Below are 16,562 nucleotides of genomic sequence, written 5' to 3' on the forward strand. Positions count from 1 at the left end.
TTTTAAAAAGTCACAGCAGTGTACACGTGTTAGGGAGCAAACCAACTTAAACTGATAGGCTATGTCTACACTGCAGCGCTATTTCAGGATAGCAGAAGTATCCCAAAATAGCTATTCTACATCTTTTGAGTGCACCCGTTATTTCAAAATTTAATGGGCTCTCTATTCTAACATCCCTCTAAATCTCATTCCATGAGGAGTAAGGGATGTTTTGGAATAGTGATTTATTTCTAAATAAGTGCTGTGTAGACAGCACCAAATTTTGAAATACGCTATTTTGAAATAATATCAAAATAAGAGATGCAATTTGCATAGCTCAACTTGTGTATCTTATTTTGACCTACAGTCCACTGTAGACGCACCCATAGAGAATACGTAGAAGCTCCCCTTGTCCACTATGGGGCTTCTTGCACTTTCCTTAGAAGCATCTTGATTTGACCAGTCTAGCTTCAATATACTGGAATGGAAGGACCAGTGGTATCATTTGATGTGATATGACAATTTCTATGTACCTAGCTTGTTAGTTCTTTGAATTTTGCCTCTAGGCAGCTTTCGCTCCCGCTCTGTAGCCTACTGCCCTGACCGGGAGATTCCCAACTGACCTTATGAAATGCTTAATATTTGGTCTGAGGCACTTACGAAGTTTAGTGACTTTGCCAATGGTGCTGGATATCAATCACTAGGGCATCTTTAAAGTCTGAAAGTGAATTTGGAGCAAATATGAATCAAAATTTTACTGCATATTCAGGAAACTGCCTGCTTAGCAGGATCATAGCCAATTTTCTCCAAACCAGGCTTGTTATTTAGGTCTCTCTGGGATATACAAACCGTGCTAAATTTGAATTTTTTAATTTTAGCACTTCTTCAGCTCTCAGAGTACTAGATTTCTGATCAGAGCAGGTGAGGGAAGTATTTCTCCCCTACCTATGCTCAGATAACTCAAACAGCTCCTTCAAGAAAGAGACTTCTTTGAAGTCAGACCCAAGCACTGAAAATTTTACCTCCAGAAGAGTATTTTTCAAAAAGTAATGAGAAACTGAGAAAGAGAAATAAGAATGGAAGCTGGAAGCATGCCTTTACTATAGCAGTTGTATCTGCCACTTCCAAAGTCATACACATATTTGTATAGTACTATAGCAGGAGACAGTCACATATATACCAGTAGCACGTATACACAAACAGACGTGGTTTTTAATTCAGTGAGTTTTCAGGAACTTTTAGAAGCCCACACCTACATCTTTACCACCATCCCAGCTATGAGAAGTTCATTCTGCAACAAGTAAATGTTTCCCCTGCAGTGAGACCTTGTTCCTCCCCAACTCCAGTCTTGGACAATGCCTGACGGACTACAGTTCTCTAGGGTTAGAGCATGTCAGGGCCCTGTATTCACCTCCCTTATCTCAGCAACAGCCACTCTAGCAGATGTGGTAATGATCATTAGTTCTTCTTCCACAGAGCTCAACAGGAACAGCAAATGGATTAGGAAGTGACTTGACTCTATCCCCAACTCAGATATGGCAGGTGCTACTATCTACACTATTCATTATTTTGTGTACATTATTATATCCCTGTAATTTTTTCTCTTCCTTAAGTTCAAAGTCCCAAACTTTTCAATCTTCTCTCTTAGGGAAATTTTTGCATGTCTTTGATCACCCTGCTCTGAAGTGTTTGTACTTGTGCTAATCCCTCCTGAAAAGGGGTGATGAGAATTCAACATGTGTTTCTGGGTGCAGGTGTGGTATTATTGTAATGTTTCCATATACATCAGTATCAGTATTATTGTGCATTGAGCTACACATCTTTATTTTGTCAGCCATCTTTCTTTCCAGCAAGGCCACAATCTATCATCCAGCTACTGATTGGGCCTGCCCTTGGTGCTATTAGGGTAAGTAGGAGGCCAGAGGACAAACACGGAGTAATTTAATTCCCGTAGAGAAGGCAGACCTCAGCCTTGTGGGATAGAGAAAAAGTCAAGCTTTCTCTTCAAGGCCCAAGAGCTGAGGGAGTTGGGATAAAGGCTTGGCCACTACATGGTAAGACTTCAATGTTTTCTATTACTAAATACATTTACCCAATTCCTTTCACCACCACCCCTAATAAATAGTACTAATACTATTTAACAGGCTTTTCATTTGTAAATCATAAAGTGCTTTACAACAATAAAAACAGAGGGGTTAGCTGAAATGCAGAGAGGTTAAATCAGTTGCCCAACATCACTGGTCAGTGGAGGATTCAACCTATTCTTCTGGATCCTAGTTTCAAATCTCTAAACCTTACAAAGCCAATAGAATTGCTGTAGAATAACAAATTTACTCCAAGAAGAAAAAAAAAACACACACACACTATATCATGATCAGTGCAAGTGGACTCAGAGGACCTATGTTCCCTGGAGAGTCTTATTGACACAACACCAGTGGAACAGAGAACACGGGCAGTAAGGCTGGAAGCAGCTCAGCCACATGGACAGAACAGTGCAGTATTTAATAAAATGCCACTCATTCAATTTGGCATGCATTCAGCTTCACTCTTTGTGAATGAAAGATGGTGGGAGCATCTGAACTGCAAGTTCTCTGAAGCGCAAAACCTGATTGTGAGAGCATGGCACCCTGGATTTTGCAGATCCAAACCTAGCCCAGTGAAGTAGCTGCTGGAAGGACAAGTTTGAGCTGCACACACGCTTGGCCATGCAGGAGGAAAACAGCAGGAATGTACAGCTGTTATTTTACTAGATTGGGGAACAAGATAGTGAGAGATCTGCATCCCACTATAGCTCACAACTGCCTCATACCTCACAGCAGGCCTAAGAGCTCTGGGGACCTTCCCCCCATTCCTCCCAACTAGAATGAAACTGTGGAGTGACATATATTCTTCACTAGACACCAATCCAAAGGTGAGGAGATAGATCCCTATTTACAGTCTTACCCAAATAGCTATTGCATGCGATTTTGAGACATGCCAGAATCCTTAACTAAGGACAGGACAGTTTGTGGCACTTGCAATGGTTAGACATGGAGCATGTAGCAGAAAGGCTCAAAAGAAAGGATTAAAGCCCTCAGAGACATAACATGCGCAGTGAGATAGCAAATGCATCTCACCATTGATATGGCTATGTGAGACAAGTGGGAAACAGAGAAGTGCCCTGCTCTAAGGCAGGCAGCCCTGCAAGAATGTAGCAAGTTGAGCCCTTTTAGCAGGTTGCACAAGGGTAGGCACATCAGACAGTGATGGTGATATCCTACTGCTCTCCTTTTGTCTGACAGCATATCAGGTTCAAGCTGGCAGATGAAGAAAGCAACAAGGGGCAAAATCAAGAAGGATTCTTTTTTCCCCAATTTTTTTTCTGGGTAAAAAGAGTCCAGCTTGCTGAGAGCCTCGGCAACACCATTTGGTCTCTGCAGAGGCGTGCACATGCCGATGGTCAAAAGCCCAGCTTCGGACATGTTCCAGAGAAAACTCACCCGCGCCTGTCTGAGGTAAAAATAATTACAAATGGTATCTTCATTCTAAGTGAAAGGGAGCAATGATACAGAAGCTGAATGAGACTATAACAAAAATTAAAAGTTACTCTACAGTGAGACAGTGAGAACATAAAATTTAGCCTAGCAAAAGTTTGACTCAAATAGCGAGATGACATACATTGGAAATCTGCTCACAGCAAAGAGAATGAAAACAGATCAAGCATGAGACAGGATTTGAGGGGGCCTAGACACGCCTCCAACAACAAGCATTTGATATGCTGAAGCAAATTAAAATGGATGCCCCAGTTCTGCAGTACTATCAGGCTGCTAAGAGAACCACTGAAGCTCCAGTGTGATGCACTGGACAAAGGATTGGGGTGTAGCTCTTTTGTAGCCAGTCACTTGTGCAAAGAGTGTCCTATCAGAAACTGAACAAGGAACACCCAAATACAAAAAGAGCTTCTACTTGTGGTATTTGGAGTGGAGCAATTCCATTAGTACATCTATGGCCACCCAATAATAAAGCAATCAGACCACAAGACCCTAGAGACAATCATCTCAAAGCTCCTTCCTAGTGCTTTGACGAGATTGCAGCACATATTGATGTGCTTCCAGTACTACTGGGGAGAGATCAGATATTGTCCATGAGAATTACTGAGGTTAGACACCCTGAGCGGAGCACATTTACCCAGCCTCAGTGAGCTTGGAGGGGGGGGGGGGGAAGGGAATCAAAAAACTTAATCCATTAACATGCTGCACTGTTTCTGAATTTCAACAGCAACACAGATGAAAATCAAAGAAGCTATGGAAAAGGGCATCCAGCTGCAGGCAATCAAGACAGTAATACTAGCAGAGTGGCCAGACACAAAAGCCAAATACTGATAGGAGAAGAACCATATTTTCAAATTAAAGATTTGTTGAGTGGACGGAATCCAATTCGAAGCACAGACAGTTGGAGTCCCCCACTGAGCTTTATGAACAGATGTATTCCAAAAAATACATGCCTCACACCTGGGCACTGACATTATTTAGGATGGAGAGTGCATTTATTAGACAGGAAAGAATACAGAACTCCTTGATAGAAGGATGTTGCACTTGTCAGTCATGTGATAACTCTCAGCAAAATTAGACTTTTACCACATGAGCTACCCACCCCAACCCTGGAAAGTTGGTAGCAGAATTATCTGATTTATAGTTGATTCCAATGTGCTATTATTGAAATGTTTTGTGGTCTGATGCCCTGTCTGATGCAAGAAGCAAGTTGGTGATTGGCAAACTGAAGGCCCACCTTATGAGCAATGGTATTCTAGATAGAGATGTAACATTTCAATTAATTGGCTAACCAAATAGTCGATAAGGGCGCTTCTGCCTTTGGAGTGTTGCAACAGCCCTGGGGAGCACAGGAATCAGGAGACTCAAGCAAGGCTGAGTCCCCAACTGACCGCGAGCTCTATGCAGCACTGCAGCTTGGAAATGCCCCAGGGAGCCCAGCATCAGGCTCCACATGGTGTTTCAAAGTGGCAGCACCACATGGAGCCCAGGGTCAGTGGGGAAATCCACCCAGCTGACTCCAGACTCCACATGGCGCTGCCACTTTGAAGCATCTCCTTCACTCTATCAGAAAGAGACAGCAAGGATGGGGGAAAGTGACTAGTCAACTACCGTGTCAACTATCCGGTAAGCATTTGCTTATCAGATAGTTGACTAGTCGTTCACATCCCTAATTCTAGACACTGTATTTACTGACAATGAATGCCAGTTCGGCTTGGAAGAATTAAAGGAATGTGTACAATATTTTCTCCCCAATGTACCCACAGAGTAATAGAGAGGTGGAATCATTTGTGAAAACAGCTCACAGACATAAAGCTGATTCTTGTAGTTCAGATCCTTCGTTAGGATTTTCAGCAAAAATATCTCATCACAGGTGTGCCGGAACAGTCCTGAACAGACACTGATGAGACAAAGGACCAAAACCCCAGTACCAATGATGGAAGATTTGTTGCAGCAACAAAGAAGGGGACATTGCCAAAATGAGATGGCTAACAGTCAGAGAAAGAAGACACTGAATTACAACATGTCAGCCAAGGACCTGTGGGCTCTGGAGAAAGGCACTCCTGTGATGATCCAGCCATAGCAGAGACAGCAAAAGCAGTTGACTAAAGGGACTGTGAAGGGTCCAAGGGCATCCACCTCAGATGAAGTCACTACACATGAGGGACAAATGATCCAAATTAGGGATATGAATGGTTAACAGGTAAGCCTCACCCTTAACTGTTCTTGTCAATTGGTAGGGTCTGAAACAGCCCTTGTCCATGGCGGAGAATGGAGAGGGCTGCTCCAGCCGTCCCCCCCTTTAATTGGTTAACCGCTTAAACATAATGTTTAACTGGTTAACCCATTAAATGGGATCTTATATCCCTAATCCAAAGAAACAACAGGCACTTATGAGCCAGTTGATAAACATCAAGAGCGCCTACAGTGATCATCACAGAACAGAGAGACAGAGAGCCACCTGGAAGCCAACCTACAAGAAGGGAGGAGACTCCACAGAGAGTGAGTTTACTAGAATCAGAGACAGGTGGCAGAGAGACAAACATATATTATTCCCAGTGTGGCTACATATAGAGGAGACCACACTATCCCAATGATTCTTGGACTAGCTGTGATAAAGACGACTCAGCCATGTGCTGGTGAAAAGACATGGGCCGGGCAGCAATTATTTGTTCTTAATGTTTATATTAAAATTTTGTAAAACTGATGCATCACAATGAGTGGAACAGGAATCAAAGGGACCATGGTTCATTGGAGCAACTGTTATTGAGGGGTCTCCAGAAAACTATGGAATGTGGGAAATTAGGCCGAAAGCAACTTAGCTACATGGCCAGAACTATGCATGGGACTTAATGAAGTTCCATTTGTGCAGCTTAATCTGCATTCAGCTTCATTGTTTGCGAATGAAACACTCACTCTTGTTTAAATGCAGAAGTTTCACAATTCATGAGGACTTCCACACTTGACTTCCACACCAGAAGCAAACTCAGGAAAGTTACTTATGACATTTGCTCTAATAGCATACAAGCAGCCAATAGTCCATTTAGCATAGTGTCCTATCATCTGCCAGTGTCAGATGCTTCAAAGGGAATGAACAGAATAACATGGCAATTTTGTTCGATGCATCCTAATAATGTTCACTTTCTGGCAGTCAGAAGTTTATGGACACCTAGAGCATGGGTTTGGGTCCCTGATCATCTTGACTAAGAGCTATTGATCCATCTACCCTCCATGAACTTATCTAATTATTTTTCAAACCCATTATCCTCAAGGGGCATACAAGTGGGACCTGTAACTACAGCGTATTATAGCAGATTCTTGGTAGCTCTTGGTATAGGCAAAGGTTTGAGAACAGTTTCAGTTAAACCCCAAAGTTCACATGATCAGCACTTTCTGAAACAGACATCTTTTGAGATGTCTCTGCTTGAAGATTTTTCCCCCCCAGAAAGTTTGGGCATAAACCATTCCTGGGATCTAGCATGACTAGGGGGAGAGAACATCCACATTACTGCTAAGGATGGGGCAGTGTATGCTTCTCCCCATGCTCAGCACAAAGAGCTATTAGTGCATTTCCTGCCGGGGCATTCCAACAAATGGAGATTGCTGTGGGAAATGAGAGATTCTAACACATCCTGCCCCCAAACGTTTGGCCAACGGCCTATGCACCAATCCCAATGCAATCCCAAAAGCTTTACTTGTATTAAAAACAAAACTTGATCCTATTCAACTACAACCATTTCAAACAGAGAAAGGATGGCTCTTTAATCAAAATAGTTCAGCCAATAAAGTAAGCCAAATATTCATTTTTTAAACTAAATTATGAATATATAACCACTTATGACTCCCAAGAACAATGTATTGTTTAGCAAGGAGAAGAGAATTGCTCACACTTCTTTCACATGATCAAAAAAAAAACCCACTTTTTTTCCCTGTTTGTTTTTATTGTTGCTGTGGCAGGATGCCCCAGGCTTGGGAATTCACTCACTTCATCATTCTGGGACTACCTTTCCACTATTTCCATCTCCTTCAATGCCCCCTGCCTCTAAAAGCTGAAGATTATCTTAATACTTTACTTCCCACAGGGAGAGTAGCACAGGAAGTTTCCCCTGAGGCCATGTTAGATGATGCTTTATGTATCTGTGGGCTGTAAAACAGCAAGGCTGGCTCTATCCCTCTGGAGACCAAGTGGGTCATTTCCATGACATGCTTGTTCTTGGCAGTCCACAAAGGGAAGTTCCCAGGGTTCTTATTGAACCTAAGCTTTCTTTATATATTAGCATGAAAACCTACCACTGCACCACTGGGGTCATCTGTACTATTTCGCTGTGTGAAGTCCTCTGTTCCAAGAGCTACTCTATACGCAGACAAAAACTGTAACCTGCCTACTCTAACACATTAATGAAAAACCTAGATGTAGTTTACATACTGTCTATACTATCCAGAATTGTTATTTTATAATCATTCAGGGCACTTAGGGGCTTCTCCCAAATGCCCATCGTCTTCTGCAAGGTGCTGAATTCCTGCTAAATCCAGTAGGAAGTGGGATGGATGAGCACCTGGCACCCGTCAAGCTTTTTGACAGTCTTACTTACAAAACTAAGCACTATTGTGCTAAGAGGGGCAAAAATAAATGTGTCTGAATGACCAGAATCATTCTCTAGACAGTCTCTCTCTCAGCATCAGTCCTGCACATTTTAAATATCAGGGCTTAATCCTAGGAGGCACAATACCTGCAGCACTCCCTATCCTGGCACTTTAATGGGATGGGTAGACACTTTAATGGGATGTGGGCTAGGGATGGGCTGATTAGGTTTGGAGGGAGATGCACTCTCCCTAACGATAGACAACTGTCCCCAGCTCCAGACTAGAGGCTGGCTGTAAGAAGCTAATATGGATGCAGAGAATTTCATCCTCTGAGATCTCCCCCGACCCCAATATTTTAGTTGTAGCTGTTAAAATAGGGTGAAATGTGGGAGAGGGTCACTAGGGTTTGGTAAACAGGGATTACCAAATATGAGAAAGGCTGCATGTGAGGCACAGTAGCTATCAACAACCAAAACCAAAGAGTTCTTAAATATGACTACAAACCCTATGTTGCGAGGCTGATGAAGAGATTGCTAAATCCACAACTGTAATGTTCTTGTGAACATGCCTATATACCAGGAGTGGAGAAACTAACCCAGGGGCCACATACCACCCCCAGCTTGCCTAGATCCAGCCCCAGAGGCTTCCTGAGCATTGGGGTGCTTGTGCTGGAGCTCCAGTTCCCCTGCCATCTCACCGCGAGGCTAGAGCACCCAAAATCTACTAGCTTGCCCCACCCCTCCGAGGCTCTGGTGTGTGAGAGGAATGTGAGGAGTGTCTTTCTCCTTCTCAGTCAAGGGGCACATTAGTGAGGGTTTGGTTTTTCTTTTTTGCTTCTCACTTGTGTACAGCCACCAGTTGATTTTTCTGTGGGTCAGCAGCCCCCGACCCAAAAAAGGTTCTCCACCTCTGCAGTATATCTACTGTACAGTGCATTCCTGCTTTGGACCCCAGATAGAAATAATTCTATGCATCTCCAAAATAACTAGCAAGTACACAAAACAGCTGCTATCCAGATGTTCTGTATGTCTAGCACACAGAATAAGAAGAGTTGATCCTTTTCACATTACCTTTTCCATCTCTAATGTGCCCACATGTCCTGCTCTGCATGAGGAGGGAATAGCCAATGTTTCACTGGGAAGTCACCTGCTAAGTAGTACAGGTTATGGTCAAGCCCTTGCAGGACCATACTCAAACTGAAGGTTGGTCTACACTACCACAATACATCGATCTAAGTTATGTTATTTACATAACTGAAATAGTGTAACTGAAGTTGACTTAGCTAGATCCACTTATTGCAGTGCCTACACACCACTGTGTAGACTGGATATATTCCCCTGCCAATTTCTCTTACATTTCTCAGGAAGGTGGAATACTGAAATCAATGGGAAAATGCTCTCCCATCGATTTCCCACATTTTGCCAGATCCGCCTAATCGACACCACTTCATCAATTGAAGAAATACCAATTTACCCAGTCGTGTAGGCATGGCTTAGTTTTGCAAGAAGTGTAGGCATGGCTTAGTTTTGCAAAAAATACCCTTTGAGTATTTTTTCTGCTCTACTGAAAACTGAACACTGTATTGGTATGATTTTTGAATGGCATTGCAGGTACTGCTGAAAAAGTCAGGCCACAGATGTACACATACTGAACATTTTTTGTATATTATGTTAGAAACGATAGGTCAATGTATAGGACAATTTTTTCCATTCATTTAAAGCAGAAGAAAGATTTATATTTACTATTATCTAATTACCAATTTGAAAATTGGAATTTACAATTTAAAATTACTATTATCTAATTATCAACTTGGTCATTTACAACAACGTATTTATCTATTAAATACATATAGTATGCTTACATACATTAGTCTACTACACAAAATATTTTTCAATGTTTATTTTTGCTTTGTACATGTGAGTACAGTAATTTGAATTACAATTACTAAAAAAAATCCTAACTACAAAATTTTAATTTCATACAGCATTTCAACCCTAGCATGAACATAAATCCGAAACTAATATAAAAAGTGAAATATTTTCCACAGTGAGCTTTGTGTTTAGCAAGAGAAAAGAATAAATGTTTGTTTATCTCTGAAAACAATGTTTCTTCACCTAAACAAATGACTAGAATAAGAGTAAGCAAAACATGTTTTGGCTCCTCAGATGTACAGACATTCCAATTTCCTTTTGCACAATGATTTTTATGCAAATAAGTGCTACACAGTCTCCTGACCTCTTACCATCATACCGGGACAATGACAGTTCAATAATTGCAATGGCACATATCTGTGATATTTGATTTTAAATTACAAAGTTGATGCCGGTCTATTGAAATGACAATAATATGACTTTGTGTTAATTCCAAACTGATGAAAGTATCATCATTTCATGCCAAACAGAATAAAGCTATCAGAGTGATCGAGGTGGTTGGCCCATTTTGAATCCACCTTCCCGATCATTTCATACCCCCCCTCCACCTCTCCAAGTTTTTAATTCATAAGACTGATGCTTTCATCCATAACAAGGATAATGAGAAAACCCAAGCAATGTTCCTTAGGGGACTGTTACGCTAAAAGTTACCTAAAGACTATATCCCATTTGCCTCTGTGCTCGTGATGGAGACAAGCAATGTATTCAACATCTCTGACTGATTTAAATCCCAATATGCAAACAGTATTATGGAATGCAGACAGACTATTCTGCTTCACTGGTGACAGATGCAGAAGAAAGCTAGAATACTTAAGCTTTTGATGTTGAACCAGAAAAGAAGTGGACACCTTGGCTTAAAATAGCATAGAAGTACAACCCCAGCTGAAGAGCAGGTGCTGCATGGTATTTGTATTTCCTGCAGAGGATGCTAGCTGGTGAGGCCACTCAGTTGACCATGAAAATTCTTGACCATAAGTGACCCAAGAATAGACTATAAATTCATCCTATAAAATACAGCAAAAGCCCCATTTGTTTGTCTATCTTCTCAATACGTGATATTATACATTTGTGATTATCTCATTTTACTGGATTCTTTGGAAGCCTGTTTATGTTCATTTGTGAGCAAAACAAAGCTTCACTGTAACCTCTTTTTTAAAAAGTTTTGAAGGTCAAAGGAAAGGTCTCTCCTTTTCAAATTGCTACATGCAGGCAATGATTGTGTAAGACAGACAGATTCATTTCAGCAAGGGATGCAGTTTTAGTGAATTACATGGTTAACATATAGGTCTGCATTAGCAGGGTAAGAGATTCCTATTAAATTACATATATTTGATAAGTAGGTATAAATATTGGTTTTCATCCTTTACTGATTATCCTAACTAAAATAGAAGGGGGCCAGACAGTTAGCTGGTGTAAGTGGAACTGCACTGATTTACACCAGTTTGAGTTCTGACTCCTAGTTTATTAAGGGATTCTCTCATGCATAATCTGTAAACTGTCAACTTAGTTTCATTAGAATTAAAAATAGTATAATTGAAATATCTTCCTTTCAGTGTTCTGAGAATAAATGGAGAATTATGCAGCTCTATCAAAACATAATTAAGAAATAAAGAGGACAATTAGTTCTCTCTATGTGTATTTAAAAAAATTAGACTGCTACTTTAGACAGTGAAGACAACACTTTTTCAAAGTCAGTTTTGGATGGGTTTTTTTTTTCTTAGGTATTCAATGTAAAGCTTTATGGTAAAATAATAAATACAGAGTTGTTTGTTTCCTCAGTCATCATTAGCAATAGACATAAAAGTATTCTGTTTTTGAGCCCATATGGAAAGATCATCAACACTTTCTGTTTCTGGGTCCTTTGCCAAAATACCATAGCCCATATGCCTTCTACCTTAAAACATAAAAGAAAAGGTGTTGTTCTGGTCAAATAAAGAAATAATTTTTACTAGCATACGTCTAATGTTAAAGCTGCCTAAATCCTGCCAAAGACATTAAAACACCATCTGTAAAACAGATTTTCATTAAATTGATCAGTTTAAAGTTAAGCAGCTAGGCAGATGATGCTTTGGAGCTAACCTTTAACCTTTAACCTTCTTAAACTGGAATTAGGTCACTCTCTTATTTCGGGTAATACCCTTACTGTTTCAGAACATAAAAGGTAAAGTGATCTATTCAAATTGAACTGACAATCATAGCATTAATAGTGTTATGAATCAATATTTTGTCAATAAAGAAAAAAGCAAAGTAGTTTCCACACAGCTGAGTATTTCTCTGCTAACTGCTGCTTGTCAAGTTCCCTTAAACTCTAAGCAACTACATTTGTAAAATAATAGGAGGTAAATATGTGATAACATACATTTCCCAATGAAGATCTATCCCAGTCATTAAATCAGACAGTTTTGGAAGACTAATTTTAGCATTTTCTTTTGCAATTACAAAATCATTTTGCTAGCTATAGATGATGTTTGTTAACATCTCAATTAACTATCATCCCTCATTAGCCAAGACAGTGTGGCAACTAGATTTCACTGCTCTCATATTAAGATTACTTCAAAATTATTTTATGTATGCCAAGTGATATACACAGTACATCACAAGATATCTTACTGAGATACAAAATGGCTTCCTGGGAGCAGTTATAATTATAGTTATGCTACATCAACAATTATCACTGTACTACAAAAGCTTTCTAAATCTGAAGAAAGTTTAACTCTTACTCCTGCAGAATGGAAATGCATTTTGTTGCTAGACATTCTTCTTTTGTTTACTTGTAAAGTTATTGAACACTTCCTGACGGATACTACAAAGAATTCACAAGTGTTTTGTGATTTAATTTTCTAATACCAAGCTTCAGATTTTCAAAATGTAAGTCTTTTCAAACTTGATTTAGCCCAAAGTAAGTTCACTCAAGGTAAAACTATCTTTAATCTGGTTCTTAGCAGTCACATAACAAATAGGTTTGCCAGGTGTCCAGTTTTCGCCCCGACAGTCCGTTATTTCTGGCCCCTGTCCAGTAAAAAAACAAAAAACAAAACCCAGAAAATATCGGACATGTAAAATGGCCGGTATTTTCTGTTTTTCTTTGATGGAAGGCCATTGCTGTTTTTGATCAACAAGTTTGGTGCCCCCCCCCCCTTTTTTCGTCAACCAAGGGTTTTTTTCTCCCAATGTTCGGGATTTTTGGTGAAAGCATCTGGCAAGCCTAATTACAAATACCACTTGACTACTGTGAAACTAGAAAAAGTGGGTTTAGGAGGATTATTTTTTGGAGGGGAAAGGTGAGCTAATAACTTAGAAACAGCTAAATGTTTTGCTTTACCACAATTAGAATCTAATTTTAAAATTGGCTAAAATTACACAACCTCAGCAGAGAAGCTCTGATGCACCAGGTAGCTTTAAAAGCTATGGTTACAAAAATCCATCCTTTTACTCCATCAATAGTTAAGTCCAGAAAGAAAAATCAAACTGTTACAGTAACATTTATAAAAAAGAAAACTTATAATCAGTAACATTTAAGTAAAAATAGTAAGTAACCAACATTAAAAAAAAGCCTTGAGGGGCTCGTGAAAATGAAGAAACAAAATCTTAGTGTCTTTTTCGATGCTCTCATATAGTTCCGGTGTTAAAATTCCTTATTATTAAACCATATTCACAGCATCTTAATTTTAAGAGAGTTAGACAAGTTACTTGAATATAAAACAGAATTCAAGAATATTCAATATCACCCTTAAGGCAAGTATCTATTATTCATACAAAGTCATGGGTTTTTTTCCTAGGTACTCCAAAAGTTTATCTGATGTACCAAGACAGAAAAAGTTTAAAACTGCTTGCTTACAACTGTTTATCAACTGCTTCACCTGGACCTGACTGAACTATCAGCTCTGCCAATTGGTAACTTTGTAGACTTGAAATATATGGCACAATTCCACTCTAAAGCCCAATTACACACCCACCACTCATATTGAAATTTATAGTTGTTTGGGAAAACTGCAAAAGCTGTAGGATCAGGACCATTAAGTTCTACTTAAACAATATGAATTGAGAATGCTTTGATCATTTGGGACCTATTCCAGTACTGCCAACCCCAAGCATTTAAAAATAGCTAAGTCATGCCTCCAAAATCATGACTTGCTTAAAAATCATGAGATTTCTATTTACTCTTTTTACTGAATTCTCTTTATTGATCTTCTACTTTTTGAGCTGTTACGGTTTAAGTTTCACGAACATTTTCCCTGCAATCAAGAGGGAGAAGATAGAAACTCCCTTAAAAACGAGGGTTGCCAGACGGTTTCAAGAAAAATACTGGACAAACTTGACATTACATTACAATCTACATTACATCTTATTTAGAAAATACTGGACATTTATATTTTCTCAATTTGTTTCCCAAACAGAAACCTAACCCTATTAAAAACCAAAACCAAGAATTCTCACTTCCTCACATGACTCCGGGGACAGCGGCTTCAAGAAATATGCCAAACATCAAGAGACTCATGATGAAATTACAAAAACTGGCAACACTGAATTTCAGCCCCTTTGTGTGCTTTTGTAATTCCTTGAAGCTCTAATGGTGGATTCACTCCAGTGCAAAGAAGCTGCGTAAGGCCTTGTGCGTGCCCTGTGGTAAAATTTCACCCTAAAGACTAGCACCTTCCTTGCATTTCACTGAATCAGATACAATCGGCTGAACTGTTCAGACTAACAAAGCAAATTTGAAAAAAGGAGGGGATGCATGGCAAAAGCATATACAACAAGGAGGCCTGGAATCTGAAATTCACTCCTTTTTCTTTGTCTTTAACACTTCATGCTGCAAAGCTAAATTTATTTGGCCAAGAATTCTCTAGGGAAGGTGGTTTGCATTAGTAAAGGCAGACAGTGTCAGTTTGAGTGGATTGTTAGTTTTCAGAGGTCAGTTTTGTGCACTGGATCCAATTTGTGTCTTGCACATCTGCATATATGCCAAAGAATTAAAAAAAAAAGCACCTAAGTGACTTTGGAGTCTAATCTCATTCTTAATAGTGATTTCGGCTTTTTGGAAGTTTTGAAAATGGAACTGAGGAACTTCTGCACCTATAATTATTGATAAGTGCATTTAAAATTAAATTAAATTAACAACAGTTACGTGAGAATGATATGGATCCCATAGTGTTATTAATGTCTTAATTTTGTCTGCCGTATAAACAACTAACAATACAGCCATCATGTTAAAATGCCTTTTCTAATTTTTTTCCTTGTGTACACTCTATTAAAGAGGCAAAGTGGGGAAGGCAATCTCAGTACCATCTTCTGTTGATCCAATACAATGTATCATCTCACCCACCTTGTCTGTCTAATACCTTGAGACCAACACAGCTACCACGGCACTGCATAAAAAGTGTTCATTCAGAAACTAACATTTGAACTTGGCCAAAGTCCAGTGAAATATTGTTTCTTGCCTAGAGATCTGCTGATTTTTTTCCCTCCATTCTGTGTGTATGTATAAATTTTCAATACAATGAGAAAACCAGCATAGGTACTGTAATCAGCCATTGACTCCTGATAGTTTAGTTATCACAAATTTGTAGTATAAATCAATAGGTAACACTTGCAAAATGGATTTTCTAATCACATTTATAGCTTGTTACAGTGACAAATGGTTTGCAATATTTCTGAATTTTAATATCCTCCAGACAAAGTTTTTAATAAGTTACTAAGTTATTCATCTTGGAAATGAATGTGTTACATTTTGCACATGAACCAACACAATCAAGCCAGTCCAGTAAACATACTGCAAAAAATAAGTTACCCAGTAATTAGGGTTTGGAAAAAGTCATGACAAGCTAGGTAATAAATGGTGTTCATCACTCCCACATATTCATTACATCTGCATAGTTTTTTCCAGTAAAGATAAAAATATATTTGCCATTCTCCTCACATAATTATCTACACCACACCCTTTTCATGTTTGTGAAAATCATTACTGGCTTGAAAAAGGATAGACAAAAGGACAGTGTTTACATTTGAATACTCTTGGCAATAAAGTGGTGCGTGCATGTGTTTACTATACACACTGTTGTAAAATAGTTTGGCTGTGATAGATTATGGGTTGCAACAAATGCCTATGCCAGAAAACCATCTCTTTCCCTATACAGGGCATGGAATATTCATTATTTTCTGTGGCTTAAAAAAACCCTCTACAATTAAAATGTAGCTGAGAAAGGTTTTTATAATCATAAAATAGATTTTAAAACCCTCTAGCCATATATTATGTGGTAATTTTATTTTTGACTTAGGGATTTAGTGATGCATTTTGTGTTCAAATCAACTGAAAACTAAATGGGGCATAGGGTAAATCTATAAAATTCTCCAGGTGCAGTACTTCCTGCCTACACAGTATAATTTTTATTGTTTGATTATAAATTTATTCAATAACCATTTAATTTGCTGATTAATCATAGTCTCGTTCTGCTAGCATTGAAACAGTTAATTTCCTCTATTTTGTTGCAACTTAAATTGCTGTCACGGGCTTACCTTGTATAGTTTCAGGGCTGCCTCG

At 39.2% G+C, this 16,562-nt stretch overlaps 1 protein-coding gene across 4 annotated transcripts in view; it reads right to left on the bottom strand.

Moving 5' to 3' along the window:
• The window catches only part of ZFHX4 (zinc finger homeobox 4), a 181,999-nt gene that overhangs the window by 130,914 nt on the left and 34,523 nt on the right, over positions 1-16,562 (bottom strand). For all 4 annotated transcript variants that reach the window (XM_075920494.2, XM_075920495.2, XM_014577726.4 and 1 more), the window contains exon 3: positions 16,538-16,562. This exon is cut by the window's right edge and continues 478 nt beyond it. In XM_075920494.2, coding sequence (XP_075776609.1) covers positions 16,538-16,562 — 25 coding nt within the window. The remainder of the gene's footprint in view (positions 1-16,537) is intronic.

Source organism: Pelodiscus sinensis, chromosome 2 (assembly GCF_052426305.1).
Source record: "Pelodiscus sinensis isolate ZL-2025 chromosome 2, ASM5242630v1, whole genome shotgun sequence".
In the NCBI taxonomy this organism is placed as follows: Eukaryota; Metazoa; Chordata; order Testudines; family Trionychidae; genus Pelodiscus; species Pelodiscus sinensis.